The sequence below is a fragment of the Bacillus rossius genome, chromosome 1, assembly GCF_032445375.1.
Source record: "Bacillus rossius redtenbacheri isolate Brsri chromosome 1, Brsri_v3, whole genome shotgun sequence".
Lineage (NCBI taxonomy): Eukaryota > Metazoa > Arthropoda > Insecta > Phasmatodea > Bacillidae > Bacillus > Bacillus rossius.
In genome coordinates this window covers 79,759,411-79,778,448 of record NC_086330.1, presented here as the reverse complement: position 1 = coordinate 79,778,448, position 19,038 = coordinate 79,759,411, and the positions used below count along the sequence as shown (strand labels likewise).

At 40.4% G+C, this 19,038-nt stretch overlaps 1 protein-coding gene across 2 annotated transcripts in view; it reads right to left on the bottom strand.

Moving 5' to 3' along the window:
- The window catches only part of LOC134538449 (neurogenic locus Notch protein), a 321,837-nt gene that overhangs the window by 66,627 nt on the left and 236,172 nt on the right, over nucleotides 1–19,038 (bottom strand). For both annotated transcript variants that reach the window (XM_063379778.1, XM_063379786.1), the window contains exon 6: nucleotides 2,098–2,454. In XM_063379778.1, the coding sequence (XP_063235848.1) occupies nucleotides 2,098–2,454 (357 nt within the window). The remainder of the gene's footprint in view (nucleotides 1–2,097; nucleotides 2,455–19,038) is intronic.

The following is a 19,038-nucleotide window of genomic DNA, read 5'->3' as shown; positions in this document are numbered from 1 at the left end:
GTTCGTTGCGGCGCGGAAGAATGAGTAGTGCGAATCAGTGTGTGGGATATATCTCCGGGGCAAGAGGCGAGCAGTAGAGAGAGCCACTGTCGAGCCGAGCTCCCGTGGGGAGAGTGAATAGTGAACCTAATGAAAGTGATTAATTTTTGGACAGTCGTTTAGATTGTTGTAATTTAAGATATGGTATAATTATCAGTTAGTAAATACAACTCAAGTGAATAAATTATTTTATCAAGCCTGTATTCCCACACTTATAATACTATTTTCCAATATAACGAAGTGTTTTTGATACTTCTTGTTCCTCAACTGATAAGGTTCCACTACTCTCGTGGGCGTACGGTCGAGGTGAAACTGCGCGGATTGAAGAGTAGGGAAGCGAAGAAATTAATAAAAGTCTTGATTTCGGATTGTGTTTTCACTGCGCATGTGCTGTTTCGCTGTTTACAAAACTATTTACAAATGAAACTTTACACGGTGGTCTTACGCACAATTTGAACACGAACCCGAGACGAACTTCAGACGTCTGCTACTCCTGGCTGACAGGCTCGGCGACGGATACAGCTGGCCTGTGGGAAGGATTTGTCTCGTGGGCACATATGCATACTTGTGTGCATGGTGTCCTGGCTGAAAAAGCTGTTGACTTAAATATGGAGCGAGGTGGAGTAGTGTTAATGCACCGTACTAAATATTCCAGAGAACCTCCGGCCCGGCCACCCTGACATCGGTTTTTCGTGAGTTCCCAGAGATCGCTAATACCCGATTGGTGGCCATTTGAGTCACCGTGTCTGAAGAACACGTTGCCAACAAGTCGTCGTCACAACCCCCCCACCCCCCACCCCCCACCCCCTCAAATCATAACCGCCCAACTCACAGCCCTCGTAGTTTTTGCCAACCGCAATAATTGCATGCCACACTAAGTTTGAATACAAGTTAGTGCGGTTGTGAACAAATATATGACTTGCAAAAATTGATCCTTAAGTATGTAAGTCTATCCCATGTAAGCTGATGTGGGCAGACAACTTTCTTCGGACTGGGTTACACTGGCCCGGTCGTGTTTTGTTGGCTCAAGGTCACCCTGGTGTCAAAAGAACTATTTGATATTTTATATATATGTATATATACATATATATAGAAAACGTTCCTGCCCCTAATTACATAACGAAGGTCAGAGACGTCAAAATACATTTTATAAGATAAACAAAACAGGCGACACAAGTATTTACAGGCGATTTAGTACTGACTAACAAAAACCTAACCAAAGCAATCGTAGGCATTCAATAATACCTTATGTCTTGCTTGCGCGAGGAGTTAAACTGAGTGGGCGAAATATTTTGTTTATTTCAATTAAGTTTCAACTAATATCTTTATAAAAAATTTGGAAGAGTATTAAGAAATATTCAAGACGATCAGATTCTGTGAGATTTTGATGCCTACTATTTATTTGGTTGGTAAAGTACATTCATTCCCAGCAGGTGTCAAGAGTTGGGTTCGTGTAGGTAATAAAGTTTTATTTTCTCAGAGTTCACAGATCTTCTAACCATTTATATATTCAGAACATTTTGATCTTTTCTTTTAAATGGAATCAGTGGGTAACTAAAATTGGAAAGCGGGGTGTTTATATATTTTTTTTGAAAAGTCGCAGGTCAAATATACGAGTACTTTATGTTTTAATAGTTTGCGCGTGTCGACAGAGTGTCGCTGGAGACGCGCGACGGACGACTGTACCAGGAGCTGTCGCGCGCTCGGCTCGACGCAGCACTTGCAGGTCCGGGAAGCGAACCCGGGCGCTCTGGGATACGTCGAGTATTTGCAATTCTTATGGGCGAAGAAGTGTTTTGAAAATGGGACTATAGAAGATGTTACAGCTAAGTGAAAAGCCAGGAAATGAACATGATGAAGAGCGTGCGCAGAATTTCATTTCAGGAAGAGGAAGAGGGGGAGGAGGAAAAGGAGTGAAAGAACGCATATTTGCCTGCTGTTTGCTTTCAATTATTTTACTTTGTTAGTGGAAATTATAGTTTTTTTTTTTGATAGGCCTTTTGAGTCATGCAAAAAACATATATTTGTAAATGTTGCAACACAGAAGGCAGCACTCACCTGTCTTGCCCGGCGTGCAGCGGCAGTAGAAGCTGCCCACGCGGTCGATGCAGGTGGCGCCGTTGAAGCAGGCCGCGCCGGCGCAGTCGTCGATGTTGACGGAGCAGTCGGGTCCCGTCCAGCCGTTGACGCAGATGCAGGAGAAGCCGCCCACGGAGTTGGTGCAGGTGGCGCCGTTCTGGCACACGGAGGGCCGCAGCGCGCACTCGTCCACGTCGTGCTCGCACAGCTCGCCCGTGTACGTGGGCGGGCACACGCACGAGTAGCGGTTCACGTCGTCCACGCACGTGGCGCCGTTCCAGCACGTGTTGCCGGGGCAGTCGTCCACGTTCTCCTCGCAGTTCTTGCCCCGGAACCCTGCAACACGATCACCACCGTCACTGCGGCCACGAGTGGAGTAAGTCGTCTGCAGACGATTCCAGTTCCTACACCAGATCTCATAACCCATGGTTGACCACCGGGAACAAAGGGACGCTGTGCCGAATGAATCCTCTGGTGGCTCACAAGGGCATAGTGAGCGGCCGTAACACATACGGACCGCCTAGTATAGTCATCATAAGCCTTCCGGCTCAGGAACTCTTAATTATCGTTTTCTCTCAGAGGGGATACTGCCTTAGAGGCGTTCAGGCGTAATCCCACGGATGGTAGCTTCGCACCACCGGTCGTTCGACCAGTATCATCAGAATCAAAAATACCACTTTACAAATTTCCTACCTAAGTAGTTTTAAAATTTTTGGCATTTGACCTATTAGACCTTGTTATCGACCCACGACTAGGGGCATTTGATTTTCGTGAAATAATCTGATCGCTCAATAGCAATAAGTAGGGGCAGGCATTTTTCGCGAGAAAAAATATCTGAACGCCTATTAGACTGCAACAAGGTAAACGCAAACCAGCGGTTTCTTCCTTGTGATTGGCGCGATAGAAGCCATTGCCTTATTCGACCGGGCCACTCAGGATGAATTTCCTTCCGCACTGAATTATTTTGATTTGTTTTGTGTTTTGTACACTCCACGTGTGCCTGAAAGAAACTTACCCAATCACAAAGCACAGACGATGATATAGGGTTTTAACTTACAGCTAGACTCGGAATTTTTTCGCGAAATATGCATGCCCCTAGCAATAAGTAGGACCATGCATATTTCGCGAAAAGATTCCGAGACTAGCTGAAAGTTAAAACACTGTAGCATAGTCTGTGTTTCGTGATTGTGTGAGTTTCTTTCAGGAACATGACGATTGTTAAAAACACCAATCACAGTAATTAATTGCGGAAGCAAATGCGTCCTGAGTAGCTCAGCCAAATAAGGCAACTACTAATCTCGCGGACGGCCGCCAATCACAAGGAAGAAACCGCTGGTGCGTGTATACCTTGTTGCAGTCTAATAGGCGTTTAGATTTATTCGCGAAAAATGCCTGCCCCTAGCCAATAAGGTATGCCTGCGCTAGCGAGTGTTTTCCTGTAATTGGAGGCCGTCTGCAAGAGAAGACATTGCCTTATTTGGCCCAGACCAACCAGAACACGTTTGCTTTCGCACTGGATGGCTATGATATGATAGATGCGCTTACTGTGGACACGTGGCTTAACGAAACAGAGACAATGCCACAAAATTTCAACACACCGTTGGTCTGGAAACATTTTCGCAAAAAATACACGGCTCTACTCATGAGCACTCCAAAATGCTTGATCACACACACACACACACACACATATGCAAGAGGAGCCTAGCCCGGAATGAAATAGGCGTGGCTGCAGTATCTGTTATTCAAAATGCATGACGGCTCGAAGTCGCGGTGGGTGCGCGCGGTCCATCAAGACGGGGCGCGTCAGAGCATGTCGCCGTCAGCGCCTCGCGGGGAACAGCTGACGTGCCTCCTGGCGGTGATACGGCTGGTGATCACGGACCACAGAGCCCGCCAGTCTCCTCCCAGAAGACGCTCCGAACCAACGCTAGCGTCCTCCAACACTCGCTTGTTTGGCGCGTAAGCTGTGCGTGGATGTCCTCACTGGATTGTAACTAAAAACATTTTTACGGATGCTGATTTATAGCGAAATTATTTTGTGGCATTATAGCAGGGCTGTCGATAAAAAAAAAAGTAGGGGATCACCCCGGTGCCTGGTTAGGTTTTGCAATTTTTTTCTCCCGTGAATTTACCTCGATAGGACAAAACTTACAAATCTATCGCTAGTTAAGAATTTATTGGAAACCATACATGCTATGTAATACGCGCAGTAATGGCCATGTCAAAATTCTAAATATTGTGGGGTTTGAAAAGTACATTAGGTATTAAGAGTAAGGGGCCCGACAAAATTATTTGCCCCTTTGCACTTCATTTCTCTCGACCTCTTTTGACTCGTATAGTTAGAGGATTTTTTATATATATATATATATATAATCCTCTAACTATATATATATATATATATCATTGTGTGGTTATTTTAGGGATAATCACTGACGTTCTGTACTGCAATATGTGTTTCCTCATTGGCCGAGTTAAGTCCGGAACGAGGTTATTTTCGCCGATCAGAACCGGTAAGATAATGCTGTAAATACAGGCACAGATAACTGAATCGTTCGCACGATTGTATTTAGCAGAACAAGTTCACTGCTTGATGATCTTCAATATACTTTGTCTTCAGCATACTGTGTTCTTGTTTACGTTTCTTCCTGGATCGGCTACGTCCGGTTTAGCGTCCGTCATTCGGTTGGAAACGCACTTGGGAATTGTTGAACTTATCCACTAAAAAAGTGAATAAGAAGGGATAGCAGTGTTTCACCAAATATCTTTACCCGTAATTAATGTGGAGATAATTATTAGGGGCATGTATTTTTCATGGAAAATTTTGATCGCTCATTGATTAGACTGCAATAAGGCATGCCAGCGCTAGCGATTGTTTTCTTGAAATTGGAGACCGTCTGCAAGAGAAACCATTGCCCTATTTGGCCTGGCCTTCCAAGACGTGTTTGCTTCAGCACTGGATGGCTGTGATTGGTGTGCTGACAGTATACATGTACTTGAAATAAACGTAGCCAACCACGAAACACAGACAATGCTACAAAGTTTAACACAGCTTGTCTGGAAATGTTTTCGGGAAAAATTCGCCTTGATAATGATTTATTGCGGGAAATATTTGACTGATAGGGTTTGGAACACTATGTCCACATTTTCCACATTTATTTTCTCATTGGCCCTAGTAGACGTGAAATGTTCAGCCAATGAAGAATCACGTACTACAAAACAGAACGACCGTACAGAGATTGTCTTGGTGCAAAACATTTTCGCGACCGATCACCATCTATAAATATTCCCTAATTACAACAGACTAATCATGACGGGTGCCCAAGTGTTCGTAGACAACACTATTTTTATATCTTGGTATTCCATCCATTGCCATGAAGACGCATAGTTAGGGGCATGTATTTTTTTGTGAAAATATTTGTAGACTAGCTGAGAGTTTTCGTGATTGGATGAGTTTCTTTCACGTACATGTCTACTGTCAGCAAAACCTATCCCAGTAATTCCGTGCGGTAGCACGCGTATCCTGAATGGCCCTGTCAAATAAACAAATAGTTTCTCTTGCGGACGGCCACCAATTGCAAAGAAGAAACCACTGGCGCAGGCATACCTTATTGCAATCCATGGGCCTTCAGTGTTTTTCTCGAAAAATGCATGCCCCAAAGCATAGTTATAACTTAGCCACCAATAAAAAAACGTTCAAATAAATAGATAGGCTAATAATTTATACACCTAACCATATGCGACGTCATTTAGTATCACCGGCCTAATATAGGATCTGGCCTCTGCCGCGGTAGAAGGCTATGGTGTTGGACCACTGCACGTATAGTGTATGAGCGCGCCCTGGGACGGTTTGGCAACACCGCACACGGTAAGACCTCACTCGCCCAGTTGTACTCCTATCTTGCGGGAGAGCGTCCGACTGGCCGACAGGGCAAGTCCTGAAAGCTTCAGCGACACTACTATTGTGTAGTCACCTGAATTTTGTAGTAGTTACCTACTACAGCAAAACACACCGCTTTGGGTGTTCGGTTCTCGTGCAGTGACTGAACACTCAAAACACTTAAAATAATATTTAAAAACTTACATGTTTCGAACACTTATCTGCCATCGGTTTATTTACTGCCATATTAAACGTTTACAGTTTTTTTTAAAAAGACTTGAAATATACAGCTATAATGATGGCATAATAAAACTGTTAGTGCAAAAATAACAAGTGTGTTATGAAATATGTATACAACAGTTACGCGGGTCGAAAAAAAAATTTGGCGGACTCGGTGATTTGTTAAGTTTGCAAATTACAAAATATACGTCGTCGATTATGATGACGAAATCGGGTGATTTGCGTGACCGTTCAGCCGGCAAGAAGTGGCCGTCGGGACGAGAACAGAAGAGAAGGGGCGGGTAGTGAGCCCTGCAAAGAAGGCGGAGGGGGGGGGGGGCATTTCAAAGCCGCCCACCTGCGACATGGGAACCGGCGGACAGCGAGGAATTTGTTTTGCAACGTCGTCTCTCCTGGGCCGAGAAGGGGCCACTGGCGCTCCAGCTCATCCATCCGCCCGATGGACCGTGGAGGACTAGTTTTTATCCAATCAGGACAACCCCCCCCCCCCCCTGCTCGGCCCCAGGTAACCGGCCGGGCGACCGCGAGATGCTAGCGCGCGGGTCGTCTTGGCGTCGCTCCAGGACATCACCCTCCGTCGCGCTCCGTTTCTCAGCAGGCGTCGTCTCCCGGCGTGGACTCCTTACTGCTAGGGCCACGTGTTCACTTTCCAAGACTAGCTGCGTGTTAAAACACTATAGCACCATCTCTGTCTAGTGATTTGTTGAGTTTCTGTCAGGTACATTAAGCACAGTTATTTAGAGCGGAAGAAAACGCGCCCTAGAGTGGCCGGCCAAATATGGCAATGGCTTCTCTTGCAGACGGCCGCCAATTGCAAGGAAGAAACCGCTGGCGCGAACATACTTTTTTGCAGTCTAATGAGCGGTCAGATTTTTTTTCGCGAAAAATACATGGCCCTACTTATTGTCTTTTGGCATATGACTATACGTGACAGCACACTAGACACCCTTGGTCCGCTGGTGTCACTCACTACTCTTTGCGTTCACGTCATCGAGGGACTATTTTCATATATATCTCTACCCGATGGTAGAAAACTATAAATTACTAATAAATAGGAAATGTATAATTTCGCAGTATATTTGAACGCCTGGCTACAATTCCCAGCAGTACTCGAGGGATTGCCAGTCTGTTGATTGGCTGCCGCTCGTGTTAGACACCATCTACATCTCTAAATGGCGGTTTAATGATTGCGATTGGTCCGTAGTGTTTTGGTGCGTGTTCAACCAACGATAGTCCAATCGAACAAGCCGGTAGCAAGGTACCATGCTGTATACATAAGGACCTTAAACATTAGCGGATTCATTTCGTGATAGGGCAGCATTCAAACAATTCTACCTATAGGTACGTTGCTTTTACTATTGGTTTCTCAGTTTATGTGGAGAACTGGGCCAATGGCATAACCTTATCCAAATACGAGTAGAATCACAAGCAACCAAGTTGAGTCGTCTCATAATCCTACAAAAAATGAACAAGTGGCATTTGCCTGAGTATACAGCGGATTGTACAGTCTATCCTAGAGGTCTGAGGTAGCGAATTTTTCCAGTTGTTAGGTATACAGCAAAACGGGCAGCCTCCCTACTAATAAAGAATATAAAATTCAAAGAATCTACAGTAAATATACGTGAGATATTATTTAAAATATGTAATACAGAAGCATTGTTGCTCAAATGTTTCGGAAAAAAAAATCCCTTTCGGCACAGCCTATACAGGCAGGCGTAAGAAGATGTATATAGTTCATCCTGGGGCAGGGGCTGAGGGCTGGGGATCGGGGATCCGATCCAGCCACCTTAAGGCTTCGCTTCATCACCCATGCTGGATTACGTCACTTCCGCCGGCCATACACGCACGAAAAAGTGTCCCGTTACGTTCATCAGCCATGTACGCACGAAAAAAAGTCCCGTTACAGTAGATGGAAAATACCGGTTCTGGGACAGGCGCAGGATCCTGGATCCTGCGCCTGTCCCAGAACCGGCTATTTACTCAAAAATTCCCTAAAATTCTTTAAAAATGACTCAAAAATACCCATTTTAAGAAAAAAAATTCCCGTTTTCGAGGGAAAAATTCCCGTTTCGAGGAAAAATTCCCCGTTTTATTCCTTAAAAATACCAGCAGCTAGAAATGTCCATATGTAGGCTTAAGCATCCATGTCTACAGCCTCAGATAAGCCTCTGACCTCATCATGGATGATGACGTCACCGTTGCAATTTCCGTTACGGTCGCCATCTTTAAATTTATTATCCGATTTTAATAAAAAAATTTAAAATTCAATTAATAAAATTTTAATAAAAAATATTAAAAAAAACATACATTTACGACACGGAGCTCGGAGTCCTCTGTTCGAACCCGGTGAGGGCCGAAAAAAAAATTGGCGAACGATCCTTCCTCCACGGAAGTCACCTACAGACTAACCTACCACCACCAATAACAAGGTCAACTAGTATGATGTCATGTCCGCCATCTTGTCTTCGTCTGCTGGAAGCCATCATCTTGTTATCGTCTGCTAGAGTGCGCTGACGCCATGTTAGTTGAATTCTCACCCGCTAGAGTGCAGTAATCATTTATTATTGATGTGTCACCCCCCATCTTGTCATTTGGCCGCCAACTTGGAATTGTGTAATTATTTAGCTAGAAATTCGGGAAAAATTCCAAAATTCATTAAATAAACCACTCATCAATTTACATATTGATTCGGTCAGTTGCTGTCCCTGGTTCGATACTTGATCGATTCAATATAGTTTAATTTTATGTAAAAAAATAATAATTTCAATAAACCATGTTCAACATTCTTAAAGAGACTTTAAATCCTATAAACCATCATGTCCGCCGTCTTGGAAATTCGTAATTATTTAGCTATAACTCGTGAAAAAGTTCAAAATTAAGTAAATAAAATACAATCAGTATACTGATTAATTAGATCGACTAAGGTCCTTGGTACGATTTAGGATGATGCAAAAAAAAAAATTAAATATAACAACAATTCAACATAATAGTGGCAGGTTCGAGGAATTAAACACCGCAAGTTCTTTTACAAACATAATATTTATTACATAATTTCTATTCTACTACAGGATCGATCACTTACGAAAGCTAGCAAATTTATAATCAATCATTTAGTTCCGCATCGGTGTGAAATGACTAATTCTCAGCTCCAATCGGTTTATACTAGATAGAGTCCAACCAGAACCTTTACAGACATAGTCCTCCTCTTCTTGACAGAGTTTCTGGATACCGTTTTTAACAGTTTGCTTCACATCGTCAGAATTGTAAATTACTGCAGCCGATGTCTTGAATGCACACTTCCTCACTTCGTCTTCGAATGGATACGGCTTTCCATATATACAGTCCAACCACAAGTTATATTTTGATGGACCGTTTGTTGCTACATCATCAGTAAGCTGATTGATTATGTCCTCTCTGATATCATCAAGAAAAGTACAAATGTCCTTCGACTCACCGAACGTATTTAGATAATAGTAGTCTTTCAACGTTCCACGAAATGCAGACTGCGCCAAGTAGAACCCATTATCATTCACTTGTAATGCACCGAGCACAGAATTAGGTTTATTTTCATGTCCAGACGTTATAGCAATCGGTTGCTGCACATTGGTTTTCTTGCTTGTACGCTTACGAGTCTCCAATCTAAAGCGAGGAGTCGAAATTTCTACAGGTAGTTCTTCAGTAGACACACGGACTTTACCGTTGCATTTTTTCACATGCCGTCGCAAACTATCAATACGTGTAAACCATTCATGACACTCATCACAGCGGAACTTTATGCGAGATGGATTCTTCTTGCATTTACTCCTCTCATGTCTTCGTGCTTCATGAGAAAAAGTGAACGACATATCGCAGTAGCTGCAAGGATACCTTGCTGATGAAGACAAGCCTTTCAGACCCGATCCAGATACTGACGTTGCCGCAGTTGCGCCATCTCCAGGCATACTCTTATGAACATCAATGCATCGTTGTTGAATAGAAACCTTTACTTTCTGCCGAACAGCAGGACCTTTGCATGTCTTCATGTGCGTTTTCATATTATCTTTTCTGGCAAACTGCTTATGGCATTTCTCACAAACAATCATTTTACGTTAAAGGTTCTTGACACATTCTCTCTTTTCGTGTCGTCGAGCATTGCTGTTGTTTGTGAAAATCTTGTCACAGTAACAACACCGATGTCCGTTAGTTGTTGAATCACCAGCCATTGAAGTCTCCATCGAGGCTGAAACGAAGTTCATCGTGTTTTCCTGTGAAGCCAGCACCACCGACATTAAATTCTCTTCTGCTGGTGGTACCACGACTGTTGAAGTCTCCTCCAGTGTTGTCAGAGGCATTGCCGTCGGGATCTGCTCCAACATCGTCGGCGCTGACGTTAGAGTTCCTATAGACGATGGTACATCCTCCATCAAGTTCGACGTTAAAGTCGGTAAAGATGCCATCGAGGTCTCAATAACAGCTAATTGACACGACTTATGCACCAGAAACAAACTAGGTGATCCTTACACCGCCGACGTCAGTAACAAACTGAGCATCCTGCTGTCTAGGACTCGCTTATATACATGCACTGGATGGAATAATACGCTAGTTAAATCAAGAACCATCAACAATAATACTCGAGTCAAAACTACTTTAAAAATAGAAGCCCACTCAACGAAAAAGGTAGCACATTTGGAAGCAAATTCGACATATGAAATGGACACGCAATGCACGCACCTGCAGATTTCATCACAAAGTTAACATTTAAATTTCATTCAAGCGAAATAGCAAGCCAATGTCACATCATCATATTAACATCCTATTGGTCATACTATCCTCAAAATTTCACAGTATTATAAATCACACCAGTTATAGACGGACTTATGGTTTCTAACACACAACAAATCAGTCATTTTTCTTTAATAAATTCATATTTCAAAATGCGAAATATACATGGTAAACGAAGAACCAGGTACGTAAATATTTATATACTTTATGTATACTGTAGACGCCAAGAGCTTGAAAGTACATATGTAAGAAAGATATTTAATAAAACTCATATTAAATTGTATATTTGTTCCCATTAATACACATCAGATCAAAAAAAGTAGGTTTTATTATATAAACCTCGCATTTCTTAGTTCATGTTTCTTTGAGGACGTATAAATTTTCAGCATTTCGCGAACCAAGTAGAAGTTTTAACCTATTCTTCAATCATTTGGATTGTCTCTCGATGAACAATTGGTCTCATGTGCTACGGCTTCCATCTTCTTTACATATATGTTATTATTAGTCTTAAAATCCACGCATCCGTGTCACTATCACAGACGCAAAGTTATCATCATCATCATCGTAGCTGTCATCAATATTATCATGAGCTGCATCAATATCACTCATTTTATGATATCGTTTCCGCATTTCAGTTGTCAGAGATTTACCACAATCTATGATCTTGTGAGCTTCACATTATTCTCTATTTTTTGTAGACATGGTTAGTTACATTCTCGTTTTCTTTAAAAGCCTGTGTGTCCAGTTTTATTATTTAATCCTTCATCCCATCATCCCAAACACGATTAAATCATCGTAGTATACAGAAAAAAAAATCAACAAAGTTCCTTTAATTTAATCTTAGGAACCACATCATCCTTTCCACCTATAGTATAGTTTCTTGAGCCCAAGAGTCTTTCAATATATACCATGCAGTGTTCTTCAAGAGATGTGGTATACTTCTAGTTCTACATACAAATCCATCCTATCATTGATTTGTTGACACATTAGAAAAAAACCTTAAAGTTAATTTTTACGTGTTTTATTAAATTATCACTTCGGCTAAAAATAATTACCACACATAGTTTCCTTCTTCATCTGCAATGCTAAGTTCCTTGATAATAAAGCCATACTGACTAGAGAAGCCTTGGAGGTTTACACATTTCGTCATGGTGGTCGAGACGAGACTAAGCCGGTAATGTACTGTCAGGTCTTAGATAATAGACGACACAATCTACCTTTTTGCAGGATGTCTCGATTATGTCCGGAGCCTCATCGTCACAATCACTGGTCCAGTGATGACCGAAGTTGCAGACCTCTAGTTGGAAGTAACCATCCTCGGTGACGTAGTGCACACGGCGGAATCCGGGCGTTACTTCCGCGTACTTTGCAGACGGATCGAACGGCATTTGCTTGAATTTGTAGCAGCAGCACTATACCCACACGACTATGTGTTGACTGCTGTGTCTAGGGTGTTGACCTCAATTTATTCCGCTAGGACCTCCCTCCAGTCCAGTCACATGTACCGTTGCTTCCGTTGTTGTCCCCCGCCTTGCTAGCGACCTCCAACATTCCAACACGGTGATCAACCATCCAAGCCCTAAGCATGCTAGCATTGTGTCTTGAGATCGGACCTGGACATCCAAGTTACATAGAGTACAATATACTCTGAAATACATAATAAAGAGAAAATTGATATAAATAACATTATACTTTGCTTAATAGTTCCAGAAGTAATGAACGCACTGCTTGACCAGTGACCGGTGTAACTAAATATTAAATATATTTAATATTTTATTTTCCATTACCTTTCGTGGAATTTATTAATCATTCGCTTTACGAAAAACAACTCAAGACAATAAACCTGGCCAACGAATTAAATACAGTACCGCTATGCCTTACATGAAAGTATAATTATTCGATAATCTGAATAACCTATAAATCGTTCATGTACAAAGCCACACATACAGGACAATTGTCTATGGACCATGAGACCGAGTCATGACAATATCAGACGTATAGGCTAGTCATTTCAGGACCGCAGGACCTTCTTCGTCTTTAGATAATAACACTCATTTAGACCATCATGAAATTTTAATACATACTAAAGGACCAAGTGACCCTGAAAAATATTTTAGTAACACCAAGAGGTTTTGAACTAGTAAATATTCAGTCACTACATATTTTACTACGAGCAATCAACAAAAAGGAAGCACCATCAACGAAAAGGCAGCACAATCAAAAAAGGCGGCACATTTGGAAACACCATCAACAAAATGGAAGCACATTTTGGAAGCACCATCAACGTAAAGGCAGCACATTTTGGAAGCACAATCAATAAAGGCAGCACATTTGGAAGCACCATCAACAAAAAGGAAGCACATTTGGAAACACCATCAACAAAAAGGAAGCACATTTTGGAAGCACCATCAATGTTAAGACAGCACATTTCGAAAGCACAATCAATAAAGGCAGCACATTTGGAAGCACAATCAACAAAAAGGAAGCACATTTTGGAAGCACCATCAAACAGGCAGCACATTAGGAAACACAAGTTACGAGAACTAAGTCTTAGTTAGAAATCAGAATGCAAGAAATAAAAACATTAAATTTTTACTTTTAATATTTAATTTATTTCTTAACATTATACAAATAGAAGTAAAATAAGTCATTATTGTATGTAGCCAGCTTTCCTCAGTTCTTCGAGTATGAAGGATATTTCTTATATGCACGAATAGTTTCCTGCACAAAGCGAGCCATGTAGAAGTCTTAGCCGGTCAACCAATAAGTTTGGATCTTTCCACGATGTGTAATCAATCTCTTCTACCACCATCTCACTTGCTTGTTTATTATAAATACTTTTAATATCACAATCGTCCCAGTGATCATAATAAGCGTTAACAGATTTATTTATTATAACACATCGTTTCCATCGTTTCGGTCTCAGGACACCGTAACATTCTTCGATTTTGTCAGCTTTAGGTGCTTCGTCACAGTCTATGCTTTTGTCAACAGCCTCAGAGTCACTGTAACAATCACTGTAGAAGACATCCTCTTCACCCAGATTACCATATGAATTCGATATCGATGATGTCGAAGTGCCATTATCGTCTTCATGCTTCCTTTTTAGGAGTCCATCATTTGTACAATGTAAGAAAGATCTACTTGAATTCTGCTGGAATGTATTCTCACTTTTCACGTTAAGGATTCTTCCATTGTCTTCATTCTTCCATAAATCATCATCGACCTTCAATTTAAGTTTTTCGTCGAGATCGGAAGAGCCACGAACATAATCTCTCTCAAGACAAGGAATATTATTGTCGTAATGCAGATCACTAATCCTTAGTCTAGTAGATCCATCGTTGTACTCTGGCTTGTACGCAGGCTTAACGTTACAAGTTCTGTCATGTCTTTTTAAGCTCTCTCTCCGCGTAAACGACTTGTTACATCGAACGCAACTTATCATATTGCGTAGTGGATTTTTAACACAGTCATTCTTCTGGTGTTGTCTTCCATTCTTTCTCAAGATAAATTCTTTGCTGCAAAACTTACACCTGTGTCCTTTCGATACAGCGACAGACACCGAATCAGGATTCATATTAGTTACTGTGACTAATGTTAGATACAAACAGACAGTTTTCCAATTGGAACCATTACTTAAATTAATTTTTTTTAAATATTTCTTAAGCGAGAGTTAAGTTATCTCATACAAAGGTACTTGTTTTAAGTAGTTCTGCTTTTCAACAACAGATGACACCACGTATTGCTTGCAGGTAAATAATATTTCTTTCTTTCATGCGGGATGCAGGATTCTCACTAACGATCGCAATAGAGGGATGACATCGCTAGACTCCAAGGAGAAGGTAGTTTGTTCTCCCAGTTAGTGTTTCTCAGATTTATCAGGGTATATATTATTATTTGACTGAATAATGATTATTTTTTTAAATTCCACCTAATAAAAAAAAACACTCAGAGAAAACCATCAGGGATGATGTCGTTTATAAACATCATAAATTACCATTTTTTTAAAAAAAGTCCAAATTTAATCCTGCTTAAGCAAAGAGTTCACAAGCCCGCTTGTGCTAGAACTCTCATGTTGCTTAAGCAGGATTTAATTTTGGACTTTTTTTAAAAAAATGGTAATTTATGATGTTTATAAACGACATCATCCCTGATGGTTTTCTCAAAGTGCTTTTTTTTATTAGGTGGAATTTAAAAAAAAATCATTATTCAGTCAAATAATAATATATACCCTAAGAAATCTGAGAAACACTAACTGGGAGAACAAACTACCTTCTCCTTGGAGTTTAGCGATGTCATCCCTCTATTGCGATCGTTAGTGAGAATCCTGCATCCCGCATGAAAGAAAGAAATATTATTTACCTGCAAGCAATACGTGGTGCCATCTGTTGTTGAAAAGCAGAACTACTTACAACAAGTACCTTTGTATGAGATAACTTAACTCTCGCTTAAGAAATATTTAAAAAAAATTAATTTAAGTAATGGTTCCAATTGGAAAACTGTCTGTTTGTATCTAACATTAGTCACAGTAACTAATATGAATCCTGATTCGGTGTCTGTCGCTGTATCGAAAGGACACAGGTGTAAGTTTTGCAGCAAAGAATTTATCTTGAGAAAGAATGGAAGACAACACCAGAAGAATGACTGTGTTAAAAATCCACTACGCAATATGATAAGTTGCGTTCGATGTAACAAGTCGTTTACGCGGAGAGAGAGCTTAAAAAGACATGACAGAACTTGTAACATTAAGCCTGCGTACAAGCCAGAGTACAACGATGGATCTACTAGACTAAGGATTAGTGATCTGCATTACGACAATAATTTTCCTTGTCTTGAGAGAGATTATAATCGTGGCTCTTCCGATCTCGACGAAAAACTTAAATTGAAGGTCGATGATGATTTATGGAAGAATGAAGACAATGGAAGAATCCTTAACGTGAAAAGTGAGAATACATTCCAGCAGAATTCAAGTAGATCTTTCTTACTTTATAAAAATGATGTACTCCTAAAAAGGAAGCATGAAGACGATAATGGCACTTCGACATCATCGATATCGAATTCATATGGTAATCTGAGTGAAGAGGATGTCTTCTACAGTGATTGTTACAGTGACTCTGAGTCTGTTGACAAAAGCATAGACTGTGATGAAGCACCTAAAGCTGACAAAATCGAAGAATGTTACGGTGTCCTGAGACCGAAACGATGGAAACGATGTGTTATAATAAATAAATCTGTTAACGCTTATTATGATCACTGGGACGATTGTGATATTAAAAGTATTTATAATAAACAAGCAAGTGAGATGGTGGTAGAAGAGATTGATTACACATCGTGGAAAGATCCAAACTTATTGGTTGACCGGCTAAGACTTCTACATGGCTCGCTTTGTGCAGGAAACTATTCGTGCATATAAAAAATATCCTTCATACTCGAAGAACTGAGGAAAGCTGGCTACATACAATAATGACTTATTTTACTTCTATTTGTATAATGTTAAGAAATAAATTAAATATTAAAAGTAAAAATTTAATGTTTTTATTTCTTGCATTCTGATTTCTAACTAAGACTTAGTTCTCGTAACTTGTGTTTCCAAATGTGCTGCCTGTTTGATGGTGCTTCCAAAATGTGCTTCCTTTTTGTTGATTGTGCTTCCAAATGTGCTGCCTTTATTGATTGTGCTTCCGAAATGTGCTGTCTTAACATTGATGGTGCTTCCAAAATGTGCTTCCTTTTTGTTGATGGTGTTTCCAAATGTGCTTCCTTTTTGTTGATGGTGCTTCCAAATGTGCTGCCTTTATTGATTGTGCTTCCAAAATGTGCTGCCTTTACGTTGATGGTGCTTCCAAAATGTGCTTCCATTTTGTTGATGGTGTTTCCAAATGTGCCGCCTTTTTTGATTGTGCTGCCTTTTCGTTGATGGTGCTTCCTTTTTGTTGATTGCTCGTAGTAAAATATGTAGTGACTGAATATTTACTAGTTCAAAACCTCTTGGTGTTACTAAAATATTTTTCAGGGTCACTTGGTCCTTTAGTATGTATTAAAATTTCATGATGGTCTAAATGAGTGTTATTATCTAAAGACGAAGAAGGTCCTGCGGTCCTGAAATGACTAGCCTATACGTCTGATATTGTCATGACTCGGTCTCAAGGTCCATAGACAATTGTCCTGTATGTGTGGCTTTGTACATGAACGATTTATAGGTTATTCAGATTATCGAATAATTATACTTTCATGTAAGGCATAGCGGTACTGTATTTAATTCGTTGGCCAGGTTTATTGTCTTGAGTTGTTTTTCGTAAAGCGAATGATTAATAAATTCCACGAAAGGTAATGGAAAATAAAATATTAAATATATTTAATATTTAGTTACACCGGTCACTGGTCAAGCAGTGCGTTCATTACTTCTGGAACTATTAAGCAAAGTATAATGTTATTTATATCAATTTTCTCTTTATTATGTATTTCAGAGTATATTGTACTCTATGTAACTTATATGTCCAGGTCCGATCTCAAGACACAATGCTAGCATGCTTAGGGCTTGGATGGTTGATCACCGTGTTGGAATGTTGGAGGTCGCTAGCAAGGCGGGGGACAACAACGGAAGCAACGGTACATGTGACTGGACTGGAGGGAGGTCCTAGCGGAATAAATTGAGGTCAACACCCTAGACACAGCAGTCAACACATAGTCGTGTGGGTATAGTGCTGCTGCTACAAATTCAAGCAAATGCCGTTCGATCCGTCTGCAAAGTACGCGGAAGTAACGCCCGGATTCCGCCGTGTGCACTACGTCACCGAGGATGGTTACTTCCAACTAGAGGTCTGCAACTTCGGTCATCACTGGACCAGTGATTGTGACGATGAGGCTCCGGACATAATCGAGACATCCTGCAAAAAGGTAGATTGTGTCGTCTATTATCTAAGACCTGACAGTACATTACCGGCTTAGTCTCGTCTCGACCACCATGACGAAATGTGTAAACCTCCAAGGCTTCTCTAGTCAGTATGGCTTTATTATCAAGAAACTTAGCATTGCAGATGAAGAAGGAAACTATGTGTGGTAATTATTTTTAGCCGAAGTGATAATTTAATAAAACACGTAAAAATTAACTTTAAGGTTTTTTTCTAATGTGTCAACAAATCAATGATAGGATGGATTTGTATGTAGAACTAGAAGTATACCACATCTCTTGAAGAACACTGCATGGTATATATTGAAAGACTCTTGGGCTCAAGAAACTATACTATAGGTGGAAAGGATGATGTGGTTCCTAAGATTAAATTAAAGGAACTTTGTTGATTTTTTTTCTGTATATTACGATGATTTAATCGTGTTTGGGATGATGGGATGAAGGATTAAATAATAAAACTGGACACACAGGCTTTTAAAGAAAACGAGAATGTAACTAACCATGTCTACAAAAAATAGAGAATAATGTGAAGCTCACAAGATCATAGATTGTGGTAAATCTCTGACAACTGAAATGCGGAAACGATATCATAAAATGAGTGATATTGATGCAGCTCATGATAATATTGATGACAGCTACGATGATGATGATGATAACTTTGCGTCTGTGATAGTGACACGGATGCGTGGATTTTAAGACTAATAATAACAAATATGTAAAGAAGATGGAAGCCGTAGCACATGAGACCAATTGTTCATCGAGAGACAATCCAAATGATTGAAGAATAGGTTAAAACTTCTACTTGGTTCGCGAAATGCTGAAAATTTATACGTCCTCAAAGAAACATGAACTAAGAAATGCGAGGTTTATATAATAAAACCTACTTTTTTTGATCTGATGTGTATTAATGGGAACAAATATACAATTTAATATGAGTTTTATTAAATATCTTTCTTACATATGTACTTTCAAGCTCTTGGCGTCTACAGTATACATAAAGTATATAAATATTTACGTACCTGGTTCTTCGTTTACCATGTATATTTCGCATTTTGAAATATGAATTTATTAAAGAAAAATGACTGATTTGTTGTGTGTTAGAAACCATAAGTCCGTCTATAACTGGTGTGAT